The sequence below is a fragment of the Odontomachus brunneus genome, unplaced genomic scaffold (genome assembly GCF_010583005.1).
Source record: "Odontomachus brunneus isolate Ranch 3 - 2012 unplaced genomic scaffold, Obru_v1 Obru_scaffold_049, whole genome shotgun sequence".
Lineage (NCBI taxonomy): Eukaryota > Metazoa > Arthropoda > Insecta > Hymenoptera > Formicidae > Odontomachus > Odontomachus brunneus.
Genome location: NW_022639499.1, coordinates 988944 through 1014566, shown reverse-complemented (window position 1 = coordinate 1014566; position 25623 = coordinate 988944). Strand labels below are relative to the sequence as shown.

General features: G+C 34.1%; 1 protein-coding gene across 4 annotated transcripts in view; it reads right to left on the bottom strand.

Moving 5' to 3' along the window:
• Window positions 1-25623, bottom strand: part of LOC116845120 (serine-rich adhesin for platelets-like) — a 130737-nt gene that overhangs the window by 26043 nt on the left and 79071 nt on the right. For all 4 annotated transcript variants that reach the window (XM_032817463.1, XM_032817466.1, XM_032817465.1 and 1 more), the window contains exon 2: window positions 3352-3420. In XM_032817463.1, coding sequence (XP_032673354.1) covers window positions 3352-3420 — 69 coding nt within the window. The remainder of the gene's footprint in view (window positions 1-3351; window positions 3421-25623) is intronic.

Below are 25623 nucleotides of genomic sequence, written 5' to 3'. Positions count from 1 at the left end.
AAAAAAAAAAAAAAAAAAAAAAAAACAGGAAAGCAGGCCGGATCATAAAATAAATCTCGGATCTCGTTCCCTCTCGACGAGTATCTGCGGCTTCACGCGGGAATCGTGAAATTTCGCCGAAATCTTCTCTCGCCGGCCCCAAAACAGTTAATTTCGTTCGCTAGGTCGGTCGATATAATTCTAGACATCTCTCTTGTACACAGAAAAAATTAATACACAGGAAAGAAGGGCATTCTTGTTTGGGAGATATCTTTATTTCCAGCATATTAATCTTCAAATGAGATTGCATAGCCTTAAAAACCAAGATAAGTTACTTGCAAAAATATATCTTATATGATTTTCAACGTGAAGAAAAATCTGTTTTTATTGTTAATAAATAATTATCATTAATAGAAAGCACAAAATATTGAATTGAGAATTTGATGGTTTTGTGCTTTTTATTAATAAAAATTATTTATGAATAATAAGATAGATTTTTCTTTATTGAAAATCAGAGAAAATATATTCTTGCAAGTAATTTATCTTCATTTAATGTTGTGCAATTTAATTTAAAGATACTTAATAACTTAACATATCGAAAATAAAGATATTTTCTAAACAAGAATATTCTTTTTTTCTATGTAAGACACTGTATGTCTTACATAGAAAAATATCCGATATCTCGAGTCGTGAGACGAGAATTGCAGGAATACGTTCGAAAGAAGATCCATCAAAAGAACTCAATTTAAGCGAAATCAGTCAAATTTAATTTTAGGTCTATATATAACGAACTAACTAACTAAGCCCCAATTTTACCACTGAAACTTTCACGTTTCTTTAATCTTTCATTTGTGCAAAATGAACTCAAAGTTTAGTTCAATAATACAATTATACAGTTGATTTGACATATTTTCGATCGTATTTATCCTTTGATTTAATGTTCCACCATAAGAGTTATTCATATCATGCAATTAAATCATTTTTTAATAGTTGGAAAAACAACAGAGAGAATATACGGGGAGAATTTTGTAATAAAAATGATTAGAATTTTGCAACCAAGGAGTATATCAACATGCTATCTTTATTATCTGTTTTATATCTGCTATTTACATTGTTGCAGAACTGAAGCGTACACGGAGGCAACTGTTATTAACTACAACCATACCTTTATGGTTAGAAAAAAATTTATGTGAACTCAAGAGGAAATTCTGGTTTTGATAATCGAACATATGAAGTTTTTACAAATTTTTTTCAAAGAAATGAATAAAGATATCAGTACAGGGTTTGAACCCTACTAGTTATCATTGTTCTAAGTATAACAAAATTATTTTAAAAAATTTAATTTCCATCCAAGATTTTTGTGCTGAGCGCGGACACCTCTAACTGATGGACGACGTTATAGTTCGTATAATAACCTGATATCTGGGACATATAAATTTAAAGACTGTATTAAGTTTACTGGAGGATAAACCTTAGTTCTTTGGAAAAATTCCAAAAGTAGTATTTTTCCCAGTTATAACACTAAATAAAAAAGAAGGAGAGAAGAAAAATGACTTGTAATCCCGAAGTGTCGCCATTTTAATTAAAATTCGTCTTTCTACATATAGCAAAGTTTCATCCTTCAGCAAATTTCATCAAATTTTTTCATTTCCTTGTCCCATTTATTTCAGATTGTTATACGAGCTGTAATATTGTTTATCAGTTAAAGCGAGCGACGCCGCGCTCAGCACAAAATACTGAATGACGAAATTTTAATAAAACAAATTTTTTAATATTTGAAACAATGATGAATAGTATGGTCAAAACTCAATTAATAACTTTATTAATTTCTTTGAGAAAAATTTGCGGGAGGCTCCTATTTTTCATCTATCTAAACCAGAAACTTCTCTAAAATATTGTATTAAAAATTGTATTAAAAATTATATTATATATTGTATTAAAAATTGTGGTTGTAAAATATGCCCAACTGTACAGTTCTGTTTCTATATAGTTCATCTATAATGGTTCTGTTCACCGAGAAAACATTAAGGATGTCACTTGTCTAAATATGGTCGCCACATACATGTTAATGTCATTTTTTGTCCATGCACACAAAATGGTTGTAGTAACTGTGGTACTCTGGAAATAGTACACTGGCCTTCTTCACCACCCCTTCATACATGTTTGAGCGATACTCTTAGTGCTGTATGGAGTAATCAAACCTTATAGGTCTATCAACTACAGTGTTTGTTCTGCAGACCACAACAGAGAGACAGTAATATTCTTTCGGTTGAGGCAACTCTACAAATGAGGACATATTAACTGAATATTACATATACACCGAGAAAAAATATTTAAAAATTAACAAATATTTCTTAGGTAGGTAGCACATTAACATATTTACTTAAATGAAAATTCTGCTCATTTAAATCGAGTATTGTTTACTTAAACCGAATAAACAATACTCAGCTTAAATGAAAAGAATTTTGATTTAAGCAAATATGTTAATGACATCCAACTAAGAAATATTTGTTAATTTTTAGATATCTTTTTTCTCAGTGTAAGAATTGCGGCTGTGAGAACTGTGTAGATGTGCATACAATAACATCTTTTAATGGGATATTTATTTAACTTGAATTCACATAAATTTTCTCTTTAACCGTCAAGAATGCAGCAACTATAGTAGTGTACTATTGGAAAATTTATCATTCTCCTTAACAAGACAAACTCTATTGACAATCGATTTCTACCTTACTGAAAAACCTAGTAAAGCTAAAATGATTTATTTTTGCGAAACAAGAGCCACAATTTTCTTTGTGTAGCTATAATATTCATAGATACAATTGCGTTTTAATTTCGTCAACTTTTATTGCCTACTAAATTGTTGTATTTCAAATTCCTACACGGAGAAAAATAATTTTGCTCTTTTAGCAAAATCGTCGTTGCTTCTGCATATACGTAGTGACAGCAAAAAAATTTAGTTGACTAGTAACTAATTTTACAAATTATTCGTTATCAGAGCAGAAGTAGTTTCGTTGCCAGGATAGAAAAAATTTGTTGAGTGTATTCGTCCTAAGAATCACGTTAATTTGCAAAATAATGTATCATTAGCAAATTTATTTGCTATCGGAGCAAACCTGCAACTGCTTATATAAATCCACTATGGTTCTTACAGTGAAATAATTTGTAGATTCAGTAAATTGTATCCAGCAAATAGTGATTAGTACTCTTAGCAAATCTTTTTGCTGTCCATATAATAACGAAAAGATTTTGCTAGACCAGCAGAAAATTTGCTGGGCCAGCAAATTATTTTTCTCCGTGAAAACTTGATACTTCGTTCTTTTCGCCCGATTTCATTTCTGGGATATATGATTATGTGACGGGTGGACGTACCTTTAGAAGATATTCCAGCCCCTTGGTGCTCGTGAACGGGCCACTGTGCGTCGATGGGACCGACTGCAGCTGCACAAACAAGACAATAACGGGCGTCAGAAATTACCCAAAGATGAAGAGTGGTTTGCCGCTACAAATAACATCCGCGACTCGTGTACCTCACGCTGAGGTGAAACTTTCAATACTTGGTGTTTGATGGTTGACAGCGACTGCGACTATTCCACGTGTTATCCGCTAATGTATTCGCGGCGATACCAATTCCAGAAATAAATATGAAAATCGCTTTATCGTGACTATTAGCTTTGCACTGCGGTACGATTTTCGAGTCTATAAGCGGCCGCCATTATCGACAGAACCGATATAAGCAAGTCGACCGCAAATAAGACTGGACATTTAACGCTGGAAATGCGATCGCGAAATCGGTACAAAATTGCCACGACTACTGAGAGAGGGAGAGATAAAGGAGGAGGGAGAGAGAGACCTCTTGTCCACAACCTTGCTTTAATCTTTAAGCCGTAATAAATTGACCAACCACAGTCCATTTTAAAAATAATCAACTGTAGTTGGTCAGTTTGTTACGGCTTAAGGATTAAAGCAAGATTGTGGACAAAGGAAGAGAGAGAGAGAGGGACAGAGGCAGAGAGAGCGGGGAAAGACGTTATCCTCGTACCGAGAGACGTCGCGACGCTTCGCAGGAATACCGCCGACGGTATTCCCAACGACGTATATCCAGGAACGTACTCGACACGTAGCCCACAAATTTCCCGCGAATGCGCCTGATGTACGCGCATTCGAAATGCCGGGAGCGCGGCATATAGCGCGCGAGATTCTCCGACGCGCGCGCGCACGAGTAGCGCGAAGTGCGCCTTTGCGCGATCAGTGAAAAATCTCGATGGATAAACAGTGCACAGGCACGCACGCACACACAGTCACATAGGGGAAGATTGGGACCCTTCGTACACATATTCGTACATCGGTAATAAAATAAAAATCGCGCAGAATTGGAACACTATATGTATTATTTTTTCTATCCTGGCAACAAAACTAAATTTTCTTTGTGTAGCTATAATATTCATAGATACAATTGCGTTTTAATTTCGTCAACTTTTTACTGCCTATTAAATTGTTGTACTTCAAATTCCTACACGGAGAAAAATAATTTTGCTCTTTTAGCAAAATCGTCGTTGCTATTGCATATGCGCAGTGACAGCAAAAAAATTTAGTGGACTAGTAACTAATTTTACAAATTATTCGTTATCAGAGCAGAAGTAGTTTCGTTGCCAGGATAGAAAAAATTTGTTGAGTGTATTTGTGCTAAGAATCACGTTAATTTGCAAAATAATGTGTCATTAGCAAATTTATTAATTAATTTAGCACACTAAAACTATTTCTGCTCTGATAACGAATAATTTATAAAATTAGTTACTAGTCAACTAAATTTTTTTGCTGTTACTACGCATATGCAATAGCAACGACGATTTTGCTAAAAGAGCAAAATTATTTTTCTCCGTGTATGAATTTGAACTGTAATAATTTAGCAGGCAGTAAAAAGTTGACGAAATTAAAACGTAATTGTGTTTTATTTGGTCTTTGTACGCATCTACATGTTAGCAAAGTTTGACGTCTGTTCGACGACGGTTAGCAACAGAGCAGGACGTGACGTGTTTCTCTAACTAAATATCTGATCGAAGTATATGACTGCTGTTAAGTAGTTTCTATTAGTATTAAAAGCGAGAATAACAGTTTTTTAGTAAGTAGAACTTCTCAAGATGATGTTTTGATCATAAATTTTATTATATTTTTAGTGGATTCTATAAAAAAATTATTTTTTCTTTTCACTTTGGGATACATTCGTATAAGAGGTGCACATTCTTTGATTAATTGTAAAATTTCTCTGTTCTTGACCAAATTGAGTATTGAATATTATAGTTACATGATAATTAAAAAATTGTTTTAATAAGACGTTTGAATATTTATGTAAAACTTAAAAAATGTTATATTTATTATTGTAAAAGTTTATAAAAGTTCGTCTTTATTTAAATTTTACAAATATGTGAGATAATAATTTTTGTGTTTTATAATTATGTGCAAAGCTAACCCATATGTACGTAGATGCTCCATTAAGGGGGTATTCTAGTGTGACAGGTCCAAAAAATCGATTTTTTTTTGCATATTTTTATAGTTTAAAGTCTTGAAAATGTCCCTAAAATATTAAGATAAAATTCGTTAAATTGATCGAATTATAAAGGTTTAAAAGACACAGCCTCCATACGGCGCGTCGACCGCGAGATGAATGATGAAGTGTTAAATATCACCCAACCTATTTACGAAGATTTAACTACGCATGATTTATTACAGCGATGCCTTGGATTATTTATTCAGAATAATAACGAAAATTTAAATTCATTAATTTAGACAATTGTACCAAAACATCTGCAACATTGTGAAAAGAAGACGGTGGAAGTTGCAACTTTTTTGGCTGTTTGCCTGTTTAATGAAGGATTTCATACAATTTTAAAAATAATGGACGTAATGGGACTAAATCGGCCAAAACGCAAAATTACTCGCGGATAATAGAGACAACGAGCGCGTTAAACGTTCGGAGCAGTGGGCGTCGCACGAGTCGAAAAAAGCAAGGATTACCAAGAGACAAGAGGAAACTGACAAACGTGGGTTTTATGAAGTTGAGGAAGGTCTCTTGTATGTATGGCCTTGGTTGTATAGCTGATTAAGGATAGGTTTCTCTAATTACTCATTATCCATCTCATAAGTGCATGAGAATCTTTAAACGCATTTTTCTCGAAACGACATTTTTCAAATCGGGCGAGTATTTTTCTCGGAAACTACTGGGCCGATCAATTTGCGCTTTTACATACATATAGTGCACATATTCGACTATCGCTCGAACTAGAATCTTTTTGATATCTTTAAAATTACTATTTTTTCGGACCGCGAATAGTTAGAATTTTTTAGTAAAAATTAGACTATTATTTTTCAAGCACCGCCATTTTGTCAATTTTTCTTTAAATTATTTTATTCTAGCTCGGGCGATAACCACATTCATAAAGAATAAAATAAACGCAAATTTGTTTATTTCAAATGACGAGGACGGCGGCAATCAATTCGCCCGATGGAAGACAATTTTACAAGACCTATTTCATCCACTTGTATTTTCTTCAATTTTGAATATAAAGCTTTGAGAAAATTTAAGATGTTTCTTCAAAGACGAAGAAATGTCAGTACAAAACATTAATGTTGGTTTAACTATTTGCTTTAAATTAATTCTCAAAAATCGCCTTGAAAACGAGCCTTCGCACTAAAATACTCCCTTAACTGTATGAAGCTACTCCACTCGCGGAGTACATTCGTACAATTTTCTACTTTGGGAAAAGAAAGTTTCATTCGTTAATTTATTATTATTTATTATTATTTATTATGTTAATTTATTATTTTATTTAAATGTTTTTATTGTAACTATATACTATCTATTGACACTAAAGAGAATATTTTAAAAGCATTTAACACAATTTGAAAAATAGAATTCCAAAAACTGTACGAAAGATCCCCATCTTTCCCTATTTGCCACGCTCTCCTCTCTTTTAGCCTGACCGCGCATCCCAGCCGCGGAAATACCGGTGGGAAAAATTCCAATGTGCGAAAAAGTGCGTCCCCGTTTCGACAGATTGCGGTTGCGGAGTCTGCTGTTCGTACTCTCGGACATGAGGCAAAAGCACCATCGTCTGGACACTTAAGGGCTCGTCCGCAACATACGCGGGATAAGCTTGACGTAAGTTGGGGGAAGAATTCGAAATAATTTATCTCGCTCACGCTCACCTACACGCTCCGTAAATCTCATGTAAATCTTCAAATGAGATTAAAGTAGCGTGAAATGTAGATAAGTTACTTGTATCAATACATTTTATGTGATTCAACGATGAAAAATTAATTTTTATTCGGATTTAAATTCTTATAAAAATTTAAATTTGTTTTGAAAAATTTGCGAAAACTTGCACGCGAAGAGAAAAAGAGAGAAAGAGAGAGAGGGAAAGGAGAAGAGAGATCATAATAATTCTTATTAATTCGAATAAAACATTATTTAAATTCTTATTATTAAAAAATTTTCATAAATGGAAAGTATTGGATTGAGAATATGATATATTTAAATATTAGAAAAAAATATCCAAATAATTATATTATATTTCTTATACAAGACTACTATAATATAAAATTAACATTGTATTGAAATCCAAAACGTTAAAACTCTTCTAACAAAATTAAATATCGTTGCTTATATATAAAACAATGATTGTTAATTTGAGTATTATTAATTCTAAGTGGATACTAATTTTTTTCTGTATATATTCAACATATATACAGAATTTCCCAACTCGATTTCATAATCTCTCGTGAGAGATCATTATCGCGATTTTTACAAAACAATATTTGATTTTTTTGTTCATCTCAATTCGCTCCACGTCTTTACAAGAGATTGTGAAATCGAGCTGTACATTCTGTATATGTATAGATGAATATGTATGCGTGTGTATTCTATATTGAAAATTTAAATATTCATATTTAAAGACCGAACCAAAAAGAATGTTCAGAACTAGGTAACCAATGTTATTAGTGTCCTGTATTGATGCTTTTATTTCATTCGCCCAAAAAGTTCCCGAAAACTAATCCGCGAGCAGTTCGTCCTTTTTTTTTCCGGGCTTCCACAAATAGAATGCTGCGCTGCGAGGAATTACGCCGGAAACTAATAATGCCAATTTTATATCTTTCTCTCGCGAACGTTTTTTTCGTACAGTATAAATAGCATGAAAAAATAATCTGACTGGAGTTACACGTGAGTTTCGTGAATTTTTAAAGGTCGTACATGCGCGTATTTACATATTCCTTTATGAGCGTGCCGCTAATTACCGTGCTTCATATCGCCATTAAAAGTATATGCAGGAGATCTCTCTTTTTTTTTCTTTCTCTTTTCCTTCGCGCGCAACAAGTTTTCGTAAATTTTTAAAGACCACGAGCGCCCGGCAATCATTACCGTGAACGCGGCCAATGCGTCTGCTTGACCCGTGCTCGCACGTACCGCGATGCAGTTTACGGCCGCGTCACAAATCAATTGTAACGTTGGCTTTTATTATGAAATACGAGTCAATAAGTTCCGCCAAGGCAATTCCCTACGATATTCCTCCTGCCCTGACGGCGCCATGGGAACAACGGCGCGTTTGTGTGCGTTAGCACTGTGTTCCTCGGTCGCAATCGTTGCTAAAATGTCACGGTCGCGTTTTCTACCGGTGATTTTCGATCTTCATCACTTATGCAAATGCGGGGCTAATCGGACCCAAAGCATCGCGCATCGTGGACTCAGAGAGAAGCGAAAAGGCACAAAGACTATTATATATTTATTCTCAATCCCCTTAATTTGCTCATACATCGATTACGTTTGATGTGCAATTCTTTTTTTCATATAGTCTTAGGATCGACTTTTCTAATCTCTTGATAAAGTAATTAACGGCGAAATCATACGCCTGTCTCTATCTAATTTGAAGGAGAAACAAAGGTAGACATATAATTTTTTGTTAATTTACCAAGAAGTTGGAAAAATCAGCCCTTAAGAGAATATTTTGATTCGCAAGGCTGCAAAAAGAGTATTTTTCTGCGATTTTTTGTAGGGAAACGAAAACACTGAATAACGTTGAACTTTGCATATTTTTTTATATATTTTTTGCATATATTTTTTAGTTATATTTTTAAAATATATCTTTATTATCTAAGACACAAAAACGCTTTCCTTTTATATGTTATATCCTGAATACTACTCTGATTCAGTGTATTCTTCGCTGAAATACTTATAACTGGTGGTTCAATTATAAATATAGTACTGCAGTCATATACACACACAAGTAAAATCTCGCTGAAAGAATCAGTTGACAGTAACGACTGTTCCTATTATTAACGCAGTTTGCAAATACAGACAGTGTCGTTGCACACAAATCGCATGAAAATCGATAACTCCATTGTCAGGAACGGAGAAAATTGAATTTGGTACAATGAATTTGCAGATTGATTTTGAAGATAGATTTTGCAATGAAATCTTTTTTTCACTAATCAAAATATCAGAATATGAAATATAAAAATATAAAATATAAGAGTAAAGCAGTAAAGTGAGAATGTTTCCATTGAAAATCAATAAATATTCACTGATTATTGGTGAAATGCTTCTTTTACTGATTTCATCAGAAACATTTTTACTGATTCACACTTTAAGACTCTAAGTGTCTGAAAAAACGCAAAAACATGATAATGACTGCGTTCAGTAGAGAAAGCTGCTTTGCAACTGTTGTAAAATTCGTGAATCTGATTGGTACATGCTCTTAGATTTAACTAAAATTAAGAGCATATTCCAATCAGATTCACGAATTTTATAACAGTTGCAAAGCAGCTTTCTCTGCTAAACGCAACTGAATGTTACAAGTGAGATTGCTAATTCTGAAAATGGTCGCCATATTGGATCTGTCATTTCGAATTTTAACTTTTTAATTTAAAATTTGCATTACCCGAAACCCTCCATATGACGAATTTAAAGAAATTTTATCGAGTAATAAAATGTATTATTCATAAGATCAAGAGACGTTTCTGATGAAAGATTGTGTGGTCAAATAAAACTGATTATTGAGAAGTACAATTTTCTAAATGCATAATTACGTGAAAAAAAAACGTTCAGTTCGGGTAACAAAATGCGAACCAGACGAAAAATTTGCTGACGAGAGATAACACCTCCTGTGACCGAAAACATTCAGCTGCATTAAAACTCAGTTCAGGGTAACTGAGAGCATCGGCTGAGTAGAAATCTCCTATCTTTCTGTTCCTGCAACCGAGTTTTTCATCTGCTTCCCATCAGATAGCAGAAATGTTGGTTGCACCAACGGAACTTCATCTTTCCTTGTACATTCATGTTTGCACGTGCGCTCCAGCTAGCAGAATTTGATAAATCTTATAACCATGATAATGAACATAAAAGCGCCGACCTCGTATTTTAAGGTGACATCGGTAAAAAACTGAGAGAACAAAACTTGCTTGCAACTATTCTGCACACGATCGCTGTGTTGGCCTTTCAGTGGCGAAATCATCATTTCACAGGTTGGCACGAAAAATACAGCTCTATCTCTGACAGATCGATCGTATTATATCGGCGAACTTTGCCAATATAAAAGATTTGGGAAGAATCCAAAATAAACATAGATAATCATACGCACCGGGATTTAAAGGGTTAATATATTAACTTTATTTTCGTTATCAGACTGCTTATATTAAATGATCATCTTACATTTAATTAGCTCGCGTTTTATATAAAGTATAAAAGAGCTTTCATACCGTATGTACTTTTTTTTGTTCAAGTTTTTCGCTGCACAGTATATATATATATATATATATATATATATATATATATATATATATATTTTTTTTTTTTCCCCTGATTCGCAATGCTCCGATTTTTCAAATATGCGAGGCATTTTAGTTGCAATTTCACTTCACTTTTCAGCTCCACTTGATCCTTTCATCGATCATTCGATCTTTTTTCATAGAGTCTTTGCTGGCGCTCATTTTGGAGTTTAATCCGCTCCATTGCGCGATGCGTAAGTTTTGGGCGCGCAATTCGCTTAGCGTTATCATACGACAAAAGAGTATCGCGCAGCTGAGCTTAATTTCACGACGTTTTATCAAATCGATTTATCCCCCGGATGATCTCCGGCGCGTACTCTCGCCTCCACCAGGATCAGCACCGATGTTCCGATCAACTTTCGTGACGAATTACGAATCTGGGTCAAACGGATCCACCGCGTAATAACTTTTGAGGTCGGCGTTGAGGTTACGCGGAATTCCACGAGGATTCCATTCGCTCGCGCCGTATCGCACGACAGCTGGAATGCTCGTGCGCGTATTGTGTCAAATATATTTTTAATGTTTCTTCATCTCACGTGTCGCCTTTCCGTTGTCGTGCGCGGCGGCACGAAGAGCTTTGCTTCCAAGTCATATCCGCGTCTCCGTGCGCGTTAGTCGTCCTGAGACTTCACTCTGGACGTGTGGCAAGCGCGTTAATATATCTTTTTAATTGTACTTTTAACGTTCTAACCGTGTTCGTTTTGGGTATACCCCTTGACCACGTTCAAGGTCTAAATAGACCCAATAGTGAGAACTCACTATTTAATTGACATATATGTATTTTTTTATATCTTTTATTTTAATAAAATAATATAAAATAATTTAGTACAATATGTACTGACTTTTTCTAAAATAATTCGAAAAGTCGCGAAGTATCACATTTATATTTAGAATTTTCACAAAAAAGATAAAAAAAAGCCAAGTGCACGCGCGTTAACATTATACAAAAAAAAAATTTTAACAAATAAACTTTACAAAAAGATCGTTATAAACTTTATAAAAAAATCGTTAGAAATAAATTACAACAAAAGCTCAGCCAAAAAATATTTGAAAAAATATTATTAAAATAATCTTATTCAGATTAATTGTACTTTCGTAAATGTTCTATTGAAAAATACAAGACAGTTTTATATACTCTCTACAAAAGAAATGATATCAAGAAATTACATTCGCCAAGTGCGCATGATTAATTATTTTTTAATTTTATAAACATATATGGTTTTGATTATATAATATATTTATAAATTAAACATGTTATTAATATATTAGTAATATATTATTAAATAAAAAATAAAATAATTAGAGAAATACAATAATATTAAAAGAAATACAATAATATTATAATAACTTACACAAAAAGCCCTTGGCGTGCCTTTTTTTATAGACAAACGGTTCTCTTATTTTAATGATACCTATAGCAGTTAATATCAATGAAAAAAATTAACATACTTATATTATTGGTATATTTAATTACGATCCAAACATGCAAAATATGCTTTTATATTTTAGGCTACTCTTACAAGTAAACTCTAACAATTAAATTAAGACATTAATATTAATATTAATATCAATTTAGAATATTACAAAAATTATGTGAACTCAACGCAATTTATTGTTGCACTAACGCGTAATTTGTTCAATAGATACAATGTTTCTTTGAAAGCGATTGACCGCCAATTTTGTCGATCTAACTGCTTTTTTTCTCTCAGTGTAATCACGCATGGAGAGAAATAATTTGCTAGTCCAGCAAATTTTCTGCTAGTCTAGCAAAATCTTTTCGTTATTATATGGACAGTAAAAAAATTTGCTAAGAATACTAATCATTTTTTATTGAATGTACAAATTATTTTGTTGTAAGAATCATGATGGATTTATATAAGCAGTTTTGTTCCAATAGCAAATAAATTTGCTAAGGATACATTATTTTGCATTGATAGCAAATTAACGTGATTTTTAAGACAAATACACTCAACAAATTTTTTCTATCCTGGCAACTACTTCTGCTCTGATAACGAGTAATTTGTAAAATTAGTTACGTCAACTAAGTTTTTTTGTTGTCACTACGAATATGGAGTAGCAACGACAATTTTGCTAAAAGAGAACAATTATTTTTCTCCATGCGAACAAAAAAGATTTCGGCATTGCAAATTCTTGTAATAATTTTAATAAAATCCACATTATATAATAGATTATTCTAATAAATAAATATAAAAAGATTATTCACAGAAATCTTATTTAGCGGGAATAAACTTTACATCTCACACGAATAATTTAAAGTATTTTCTCTTAGTGCAAGAATAGTGCATTGAGAGGAAAATATTTAAGAATTTATTTCTTAGATATAAAATTCATATTTCTGCGAATTGACTATATCTCACAAATAAGTCAAGTATTTTTTCCTCAGCGTGATATTCTAGACGTAGATATTGGTGTGGTATTTTTATCTCAATTATCATATTTTCTTTCCCTTCCTATCTTCCAGATCGCTGTTTGTCGCTGATCTTATTCGAACAGTCGATTCTCCGATCGGTCTCACAGCAAACTGGCGTTTCGCTGCGTTACCAAAACGCGTGTGACCGCCAGATTCGGTATTAATACGGGACACCTGCCGGTCCTCCCCGCGCGGAGCGTAATGAGTTTCGCCAAATGCTATTCCAAACGACGATAGAAATTAGCGGGCGCAGGTGCGACGGGATTCACCGTTTCTTTTCCGAGCACGCACGCCGACCGATCGTTAGACCCAGAGCTTTATTCGGAAGGCACAACTCGCAAGCCCGGTTACTTACACGAAAGTCTCCTCCCCGCAATGTTCGCCTCCGCGTAACTTTCCCCATTTGCAACTTTCGTCTTGCGCCTCGTGAACTTCCTCTCTCTCTCCTCTACCTCCTCCCTCGCGTCAAAGGGAGGACCTCGTTTCCTCCCCGATTTCGTTTTCTTTCCGACGAAAATGGTTTTACGTTCTCACGTAACAAATCTCGCAGGTGGTGGAGAGAGACTCCTTTAATATTCCTTTTCTCTTCACGTCGTCTCTTTTTTCTCTCTCTCTCTCTCTCTCTTTTTCTTTTCCTTTGTCCCTTGTAATTTCCTCTTCCGGATTTTGAGGTGGACAGACGTTGGAATAGCGGTTCTGCGCTTTTCCGCAAAGTGTTATCTCACGGGAAAACAAGCGTGCACGGTAACGACACGTTGGGGAATTTGGTCGATGCGCGCTTCAGGAGTCGAGTTCCAAAATATAATTTCGGCGTTATTTAAATGTAAATTCCCGGCTGGGGGAAAAATCGCGTTGTCGACTAATTAAAGGGCCGTAATTGGAAGGTGCTGTCGTCTATTGACAGTTTCGACCTTCGACCTATGGCGACGTTCGAACAGTTCATCGTATTATCAGGCAAATTTGTTCTGCGTGTGTCTTGGCGCTCGGCCAAATCTTCGCGAATTGCGTGTCTGCTACGGGAAATCGTGAAAATTAATCAACTCCGCATAACGACCCCGGCGACACGAAGCTGCCACGGTCGTACTTCGCGGTCACGTGTCCAACTCAATACCGAATTAAATGAGCGATACTGTTCGCCGAAGCGTCGCAAATGACCGGATAAAAGAATCGCGGCTGCTGCGCAGCTCGGGTGAAGTGAACGCGCGGCGTGGAAGGAAGGCTTCGGGGAAAACTGATCAGCGCTAATGAAAATGTTGCTCCGTATAATTGCAAGTGGTTATCGAGGTCTCTCAACGTGGAACTCTTCGATTGATGACGTTGGAAACGAGGAAATGTACGCCTGAAATGGCTGTAAGTATGTAGAAATAAAAAGATGCGTTCAAAAAATTACACAATCAATCCTTTATGAGCCATACATTTTGTCTCTCGGTTTCTTCAGATCTGTTTCTTCAAACTTGACATTTGGAGGATTTCGCGCTCGTTGAATACGAATCTGAGATAAAAAAGTTAAAATTCGAAATGGCGAGTCCAATATAGCGATCACAAATTTTCAAAATTGGCAATCTCGCTTTTATTAGCATTATCCAGAAATAACGACATTTCCTTGATATGAAAAAAAGAGATATTTGCATATTTGACAAAAACTTGCAGCAGACATATTATCAATATTTCAATAGAAATATTTCATATTTATTGTAAAAGACAGGGCTTATAGTATAACTTTTCAACTTTTTAACTTTTCAAAAGTTAATATAACTTTTGAAAAAGATAAAATACTGTTAATTGTCCTTAATAAACTGCAATAAATCGTACATTTTTGTTTTATTACATTGTTCCTTTGAATTTAAGGCATCAATCTTCCATATTCAGAAGACAAATGACTCTTAAATAATTTGTTGCAGCAACAAACTAATTTGCTACATATGGATAATTAAATATAATTTGCTGTGTTAGCTACTTTTTCTTTGCTGCAGAAACCTATTTTCTTGCTGTGATAACAAGAAAGTCTGCTGCTACAACAAGAAAAGTGGCTAACGTAGCAAATTTGCTACAGATGGACATACAACTAAATATAATTTATTACTTTCGCTATTTTTTTGTTGTTGCAGGAATTTTCTTTACAGATTTTCTTGTTAGCACAGCAAGGAAATTGGCTCGTGCAGCAAAGAAAAAGTGGCTAATACAGCAAATTATGTTTAGTTGTTCATATGTAGCAGATCCTTTTTTTCCGTGTGTGTTTCGATGTTTCGATTTTTCAAAATTAGCTCTAAAATGATTTTCGTCTGAAAAAATGCATATTTTTTTTAGTTTTATTTGCTTACCATAATTTAATAATTAAATATTTGAATTGTTTTTTACTTATTTTTAGTTTTCTATGTTTATTTATGTGAGGTAGTGTATAGTAATAATATAATCGACTATATCTGCCGATAAGTTACTTAAAATCATCAAAAATAAAGAAAAGATAGGTGGGATGTTAGCGTCCTCTATGGCTCAAAAGGTTAAGCCCACAAAATATTCCGAATATTTTCTCTTTGTTCTACTAATCAATAAATAACCATGAAACTAACATGCCATGCAATATTTCTTTCCAATCTGCCTTTTCGAGTTTTCTCATTATCTTGTTACGTTAATTTTATTTTCTTAAATATCTCTCTTAAGTGAATCAGCATAAATATTTCCGATTAGATCAATAAAAAGAGCATTTCACCAATAACCCGTGAATAATCACGGATTTTCATTGAAAACATTCTCACCACTTTACTACCTTATCTCTCAAGTAAGATTTCACTGCAAAATCTGTACATTATAAATTCGTTCGTCATACGTTGTATCAAGTCTAATTTTAAGCGAAAATTAGACTTTTCAATCTTTGAAAATCCTTTAAAATCAGCTTTCTGCGTATGTGGCGATGGAATTACTGGGTTCCGTGCAATTTGAGTGCCTTGTTTGTGTTTGCAAACTGTATCAATAATAAAAGCAGTCGCTGCTATCAATCTATTCTTTCGGCGACATTTCGCTGATTGCAGCGCTAAGCTTTCAATTATACCGTAAGTTATGGCGTTTTAATGAAGAATACACTGTGATTGTATCTCAGAAAGTACAGTTATTTATTTATTGTTACAGCAAAAAAAAAAGTGTTCGGAATATTCTAGAGGTGTGAATGTTAATCGACTGCAAGTGGCATTTTTTGGACATACCTTTTCACTTCAACACACTTTATATTTTTGGGCATGTATTTCCTCGCTTCTTTCTCTCTCCGTCATCAATCAAGATGGCCGCGGTGACAGGCTAAGAGACTTAACTGACTGTATGTATTCAGTGTGTCATTTAATACGCGATGAATGCCTACATCGTGCCACAAACAGGGTGTCTGACGATGATATATAAAACTCTCAAGTAGATTAGGTCAAACTGAACAAGAAAATCTTGCACCATTTTGCAAATAATCACGTAGATTGGAGTTATTAATTCACGAAGAATCACGCGAATAATCACGCATACGAGCACGTTCGCTAATACTCTTCAATTAATAACGCAAGAGTCTAATCTAATCTAATCGGGCAAGCACACAACGCAGCTCGTACTTACATAAAAAAAGAGTATTCTTGTTTGGAGAATATCTTTATTAAAATGTTAACAAGACATTTTAAAAATAAGATTCATGTTAAAATGAGATTATATGGTGTTGAATAAAAATAAATTAATCTTTAATCAAGACGAATATAGCCAAATTATCATTTTCTGATAGAATATTACAATGTTAATATTTTTGGTTATATATTATTAGTTTACAATCAAGACGAACATAGCCAAATTAACACAATTATTTTCTCATATAACCAAGAAAATTAACATTGTAATATTCTATAAGAAAATTATTGTGTTAATTTGATTATATTCGTCTCGTTCGATCAAAGACTAATTTATATTCGTTCAACGCCATATGATCTCATTTTGACATCAATCTTATTTTTAAAATGTCTATAATAAAGATATTCTGTCACACTCCCTGTATATTAATAATTCAAAATTTCACGTGAATGTTCGCAAAATAATAAAGAATTTTTTGTTCACTTTGATTTAATCTACACGCATACACGAAAGTTCTATATGTTATTCTTAAAATATCCTATATAATAAAAAACAGAGAGATAAGAGGAGAGAAAGAAGAAATTGGGAAACAAGATAAAATCAAAATAATAATAGATATATCAGAATAATAATAGAATAAATCAAAATAATATCCTTGTCAATGAATTACTTCCCTTAGATTAATACTTACTGCCATGTTTTCGATTGTATGTTTATAATTATATATTTTATACATGGAGCGCGCGAATCTTATAGAAAAAATTGCTATAGGACTTTGTAACCGAATAATAGATCGGAATGCACTATCCTTTCATTTCACACGTGCTACTTATATTTTAAGAACTTTAAAATATGCTATGAGACAGCTGCTACGTTCCTAGCGAAATCTATAATGCTTTTAGCGAAATTTACTATGTTTCTTAGCAAGATAAATCTTATTGACAATCTATTTTCCCGGACTACTAAATACAATAAAATTCAAAAAACTATATATGAATAAAAAAACTAAAAAATAATAAAATAAAAAATAATATTCTCTCCGTGTATGCTTCCGATTTAGTAGATGAAAAGCATCTCACATAGGTTTAATATGATTGCAAATTTTTGCTGCTCGCAAGCGCTCTGGCATTTCGGAAATATTAGAATTTATTGTCTCTCTTGTGTATAGCTCGCGACACGGGCCGTAATTTTGTTCTGGAAACTAGCTCCCGGCATTTTATTTCCATGTGGACAGAATAATTTCAGTTTAGAGAGGAAAGAAACGAAGAAACACCCTTTATTGGAAATAAAAACAAGGCGTACGCGCGCGCGCTCACGGCAACATAAAATGCAGGTCGTATCGGTTTTCTAATTTCGCAGCATCCAGCCGCACAGAGCCGGCCGGCCGGTCAGCCGGCAATCGATACGTTCAATTATTAATAAGGAAACGGGACTACTTTGAGAGATGCAGTTAATTATATTTGGAGAATTGATATCCGCCATTCAGGAAACGCACGCGTGTCGCCGCTACGTTCGCGATCTCGCTCCCGATCGAAAATCGATACATCATTGCCAGAGAATTTTCGATATCAACTTGATGTGAAAACAAAAAAAGGAAAATGCGAGCGGACGTTGCTACATCGCAAGGCGCCGTTAACATTCGCTCGTTAACCAAATAAAATACAAACAACACATATGATATTAAAGGATGATAAGATTGTTGCAGAATCTGTACTTCGGTTATAAAAATTTACAGCAAGTTTTACTATCAAAAGTTCTTTCCACACACAAATGCGACATCTGTCAATCATACACTGAGAAAAAAATATTAAAAAATTAACAAACATTTTTTCAAATATTTCTTAAACTGAGTAACAATACTCGATTTAAGTGAAAAAAATTTTTATTTATATTTGTTTGCGTTATATCTTTGTTGAGACACAGTGTGTAAATAAAAAAAAAACAATATTTAAACGTATTTAAACACCCACACGTACGCACATATGCCAGTATCTCCCAAAAGGTTAAACACAAATTATAAATCGGAAAATTATCATTTAATTATTGCGAGAGCTAATGAGCTCTCTAATTTACTGTCGGTTTGTACATCGAACACGGTAATAATTATCTATCCGAGTGGTCGAGTACAGTAAAATTGATTCGGCGTCGAGCACGGCAACTGCGAAAGCAATGCTGAATTCGTGACGCGCGAGTAATCAATCCCGCACACACACACACACACACATTGTACTGTTTCCAATTTGTTTTTCACAAAAAATAACTTAGTACCGTCGACTAAATTATAGTAGCTGATTCCAATTTAGTCTAAGGAGCTGTCCTATTTTACCGTTGTTAAAAGTTGGCTGATGAAATGTGTCTATTGCAAGGTGAAAATTTATTAGCTGAATTGAAAGCGTAGCTACGAAAGTGGCAAGCATTTCTGTAAAATAGTTTACTACATATACTCCTGATGTGTTAACACATTAAATATATTACGATTTATTCAGGAAATTCTCTTCACAGGTTACATTATATTTGCTTTGGTGTTGAATCGTGTTGAATCTATAACTCTGAATAAAACCTGAGTATCTCACATGAATCAAATTTCAAGTAACAACTATTAATCTTACTGATCCAATTAATCTTGCTGATGCAAATCTTTTTGATCGCAATCTCTGTTCAGTTGCAAGAATCGTTATGGGTTCAGTTAATTTTTCCTACATTTAGTTAATAGATATTGCAACATAAAATTTATAAATATTTATAATCTCTCTTATCTCCGAGCAACCGTTCAGGTTGACTCAAATTAAGTGGAATTAGTTGTCACATGTTGCGAGTCCATCACGTAGTTATGACGTGACTTACGCAAGAGCTTGGAAGCGTATACGTAGCGATATATTATGTTATACAGTGAGTCTGCGTACAAGGTCCTATAGAGAGCTCGAAGTTATTATTACAAAGTTTCTGAGAATTATTATCTTATTATTACCTTATTATTATTTTCATTAAGGTAATTTTTTATTTTTATTATTATTTTTATTTTTATTATTATTTTTATTTTTATTATTATTATTAAGGTAATTATTACTTTTTTAGTTTAATGATTGTTTATTGCACATGATTTTAAGATATCACTAACTTTAACAAAACCTCGAAACCTTAAAACAGAAATAATTTGTCTTGTTTGACTTTTTTAAATAATTTTTTGTGTAGAAATATTTTATTATTTGTAAGGATAATATTTTTATTCTTTTACCTAAAAACCTGTACCTACACTGAGGGAAAAATTACCTTAAAATCAACAAACATTTCTTTGATGTGTGTGTGGGTGCTATTAACATATTTATTTAAATCTAAATTCTCTTTATTTAAATCAAATATTGTTTACCTGATTTAAACAATATTTGGTTTAAATAAAGAGAATTTAAATTTAAATAAATATGTTAATGGCACTCATCAAAGAAATATTTGTTGATTTTAAGGTAATTTTTCCCTCAGTGTATATGAAAATGTGCACAATATTAAAGAATATCGTATATATCTAATTTTTTTTCATCAGTAAGTTGGAGAAACTTTGACCCAGTCAAAAACTCTTGCCCAAAGTCGGAAAATGTTTATTTTCCATATAGCAGCTGTGTATATTGCTTGATTCAATTAATTTTGACGTATAAAAGTAGGTAACAGCTCTAGTTAGTACACTGAGGGAAAAATTACCTTAAAATCAACAAATATTTCTTTGACGGGTGCCATCATCATATCTATTCAAATCTAAATTCTCTTTATTTAAACCAAATATTGTTTACTTAAATCAGGTAAACAATATTTGATTTAAAAAAAGAGAATTTAGATTTAAGCAAATATGTTAATGGCACCATCAAAGAAATATTTGTTGATTTTAAGATAATTTTTCCCTCAGTGTATATAGCTGCTACGTGGGAAATAAATATTTTCCGATTGTGAGCCAAAGTTACCCTGATTTTGTTCAAAGTTGCCCCAACTTACAGTATGTAAAAAGTGTGACAACTAGCCCCGGTCTCTTTATTTCACATGATCCAAGCCACAATTACTAATTAATTAATTTAGTCTTATCACGAAGAAACAGCTTTGTCTGCTAATTCTTCTTCCGCGTGCGGAGTGCCGCGTGATAAAATTCCGAGCGAGGCAACCGAGATGTTCATTGATCGTGCACGGGCGATAATTCGATAAAATAATCGTGCCTCGGGTGTAAATGTGACACAGCTAGTTCTCGATAATGAAGCTGTAGCTGGTGATCGTCATAAATTAGTTAAACGCGCGGAGCGCTGCACTCATTCCCGATAATCGAAGAAGCTACCGCTCGTTGAATTTCAACCGAAATGCTCGTAGAATATCGAGAATCGTTAAAGTGCGACGGCCAGCGATTGTATCATCGGAGAGCATTACGACGGTATATTCTCACGACGATACATCGCGATTATTCAGGGGTGTAGAAATTCGGCGCGAGTTGCATTTGGAAACAGTGCCGCGAGCAAAAACCTAATACGAGACTCTTCACTCACGTCTATTTCAGGGTGACGACGCTGTTTAGTGAAAAAATCGCGGCCGGTAGAATTTTGATCACCTCCGTGGCGAATTCGAGAGAGAGAAAAAGAGAAAGAGAGAGAGAGAGAGAGAGAGAGAGAGAGAGAGGGACGGAGGGAGGAAGAGGGAAAGATATAGAGAGAAAGAGAGATAGTTTAAATGTTATTATCACAGAAGTATCATCGTGCAACTGGACGATCAATCACGAAGGTGCTCGAGGAGAATAAAATTGAAGTTGCGGTGTTATATTCCCGTTATGTCACTGAAATCTTTTTCCGACACTGCGATATTTCGCACTTGACATTTCGCTTCTAAATTTAAAAACGAGAAAACCGGCAAAAAAGAGATAAGGGTAATTTATTAGGTGTGGTGTCGAAAAATCGTTCTTAAGCACCGAAATGAAAAAGATTTATATAAATAGACGATTGTTTTTCGAAGGCGGAATTGCCGTAGTATACAGGGTGTCAAAAGCAAAGATAGATTAGGTCACATTAAAAGAAATAGTCTTGTAGTCACAGCGAAAGTTGTCTAGATATGAGAAATTAGCTAAGAAGGATACAAATGATTAGCAGACACTGCGATATCGCATGTATTTTATATGTAATTAATATAGATAACAGAGATAGAATTTCTATTTTAATTATTTATGAAATTTAGCAGGAAAGTTTCTCTGCGGCGCCCATTCAGATTAAAGCCAGTCACACTTCTTATAAAAAGTGACTGTAGTAGACAATAGAAGACTAGTGACGAGAGACAGACGAATGTATAATCCTCACACCCCCCACCTGCGGATATTGCTAGAATGCTGCTGCAAATTCTACGTACCATAGACTATATCTTCTAGCAGATATATAAATTTTAACTGCGACACATAGAATTTCACTTGGACCAGCAGAACATTTTTTTTACTGCAAACTGAACAAAAAATTCCTCTACCATTTTTCAAACAACCGTGTAAAATTTCGAAATATTAATAAACAGAGATTGGCGAAACGGTATTTTCTGTTCGGTTGAATTGTTTTTTTAGTTCGGCTTAATTTATCTGCATGCGTGCCTCTGACAGTTCTCTGACATGTATGTCTTCTGGAACTGGATTTTTTCGTACATAGGATCCTGTATACAGACGTCCTGTGTATTTGATGAGAGAAAGAGAGAGAGAGAGAGAAAGAGAGAGATTTTGACGAAAATTGAGAGATGAGAAGAAAGGAGGGAAGACAAAAGAAAAAGGGAAATATTAGATTAGTTCGTGTTGCTTGCACTTTTAACACTTTTACCTGACATCCGTTGTACATTGGATCTCTCTTTGGAAAGAACAGCTCTCATTGAATTTCGCTCATCGCATCTGATGTGCAACGGGCATTAGATGCGAAAGTATTAAATGCACAAGCAACGCGACCTAATCTAAGTCCGAGAGGAACATTTTTTCTCGTTTCGGAAAACGATCCGCGCGCAAAGAATGGCACGAGAGCAGTGTACCGGCTACGCATTCTTTGGAAAACTGCCAAGTCAAGTATGACGCTCAGCCGGCGGGGTGACGACGGAGCGGAGGGGAAGGGGAAAGGGGGGGAGTGGAGGAGGAGGAGGAGAGCGGGGAGGAAAGTCGATTTGCAGCGACCGGCAAGACCGGTAGTATGCGCGGTATTCCACGAATCCATTCGAAATATTCATTGATTACGTTCCTTTCCCGATACGGCTTCCCACTTTGATTGCTTTCCGATTTTCCGCGGTGGTTCCTTCCCGCTCTATTTTCGCGCGGGCCCGAAATAATGATCGTCCCTCGTCGAGCAGCGTGCGCGCACATCGCAATTCATCGAGCCACAAACGCGTTCAACATTATCACCAGAATCGAGCGACATGCACACGGCGTCACGGATGCCTGAACATTCCCTGGATTGAGAGTTACACGATTTTTCGGCCTCATGCGTACACGATAATAAGATTGAAACTGTTAAAATCCCACTACTATAACTAGAATTACTTAAGCGACTGTCAATCTCAAGCATTATGTGTAAATTGTGTAACCTGAAAATCGTATGAAGCTCATTTTACAGTAGCCGTACACTGATAGAAAAATTATATTAAAAACAAATATTTCTTTGATAGGCGCCAATACAGTAATTAACATTAACATATTTACTTAATCTACATTCTCTTTATCTAAATCAAATATTGCTTACCTGATTTAATATTTGGTTTAAACAAAGAGAATGTAGTATCGCATTAAGATTATACTTTATTTTACAATGTTTCTCGCAAAACTGACATTGCGATGCAAAAGTTATAGAAATAGTGAATTTTTTACGGTACACTGAGAGAAAAATTATATTAAAATCAACAAATATTTCCTTGATAGGCGCCAATACAGTAACTAACATTAACATATTTACTTAATCTACATTCTCTTTATCTAAATCAAATATTGCTTACCTGATTTAAATAAACAATATTTGGTTTAAACAAAGAGAATGTAGTATCGCGTTAAGATTATACTTTATTTTATAATGTTTCTCGCAAAACTGACATTGCGATGCATAACTTATAGAAATAGTGAATTTTTTACAGTACACTGAGAGAAAAATTATATTAAAATCAACAAATATTTCCTTGATAGGCGCCAATACAGTAACTAACATTAACATATTTACTTAATCTACATTCTCTTTATCTAAATCAAATATTGCTTACCTGATTTAAATAAACAATATTTGGTTTAAACAAAGAGAATGTAGTATCGCGTTAAGATTATACTTTATTTTATAATGTTTCTCGCAAAACTGACATTGCGATGCATAACTTATAGAAATAGTGAATTTTTTACAGTACACTGAGAGAAAAATTATATTAAAATCAACAAATATTTCCTTGATAGGCGCCATTAATATATTTACTTAATCCACATTCTCTTTATTTAAATCAAATATTGCTTACCTGATTTAAATAAACAATATTTGGTTTAAATAAAGAGAATGTAGATTTAAGTAAATATGTTAATGGTACCCGTCAAGGAAATATTTGTTGATTTTAATATAATTTTTCTCTTAGTGTAAAAATATGCAGTAAGACGTGAGCAGTAAGTGATCAATGCGATTCTTACAGACCAAGAACAATGGTGTCTCGATTTACCCACTGCTTACATTTTACTGCATATTTTTACAGCTGCAGAATGGGCTTAGCTCTCAATCTGGTAAATGTTTGGACAATCGTCATGTGTATCTCAACGAGTTACCCGGAGAAAATATTGTTGAGAGAATTATATCTTGTCTTGGACCGTATAGAATTGATAAAATTGCTGTATATTTATTGAAAGATATTATGCACGTTTGATTTTTACTACAAAATTATTGCGATTATTTAAACGTTTTTTATATCGTATCGTCGTTTGAGACAGTCAAATTTACTGTTTTTATAGTAATTTTTATACCGCAATATCAGTATAGTTCAAGCTCTTGCGAAAAACATTGTAAAGTGAGATATAATCTAAACGTGATTTTTATTATAATAGCTCCATGTAGAAAAAGATAAACATTATTTCTGAACAGTAATCAAGTGGAGGAAAATTGGAAATGGCCAAAAAGTAAATATTTCAACAAAAGTTTTTAAACTTCGACTATACAGAATTTATGACCGAAATTGATATATTTATTAGAAGATATTATGCACGTTGACTTTTACTATAAAGTTATTGTAATTATTCGAACTTTTTTATGTCCATATATTCGGTAGACCGTAAAAAATTCACTATTTCTATAACTTTTGCATCGCAATGTCAGTTTTGCGAGAAACATTGTAAAATGAAGTATAATCTTAACGCGATACTTTCATTACAATACTTCGTGTACAAAGCGATAAACACTATATCTAAGCAATAATCAAGAGATAGAAAAATGAAAACGGCAAAAAAGCGGCATGGCATGAACGCGAATTCCGTGATCGGCATTTTTCAAATCGTCGGAACAAAACGCACGAGTGGCAACCGTAAGCTCCGTGACGCTTATTGGACGAACGTTTTTATCCGATCTCTCTTTTTCTCCTCGCTCTTCCCCTCTGCAAAAATGGACCGGCCGCTGGTGAATTATTCGCGTGGAATTCCGCGGTTGTATACGTCCAAAGCTTTGAGCTCCGAAATTCCTTTCTAGCTATACTGACAGCCAATTAACGCGATGACGCGATGACGCTTCCAGCGCACTCATTCTCTCTCTCTCTCTCTCTCTCTCTCTCTCTCTCTCTCTCTCTCTCTCTCTCTCTCTCTCTCTCTCTCTCTC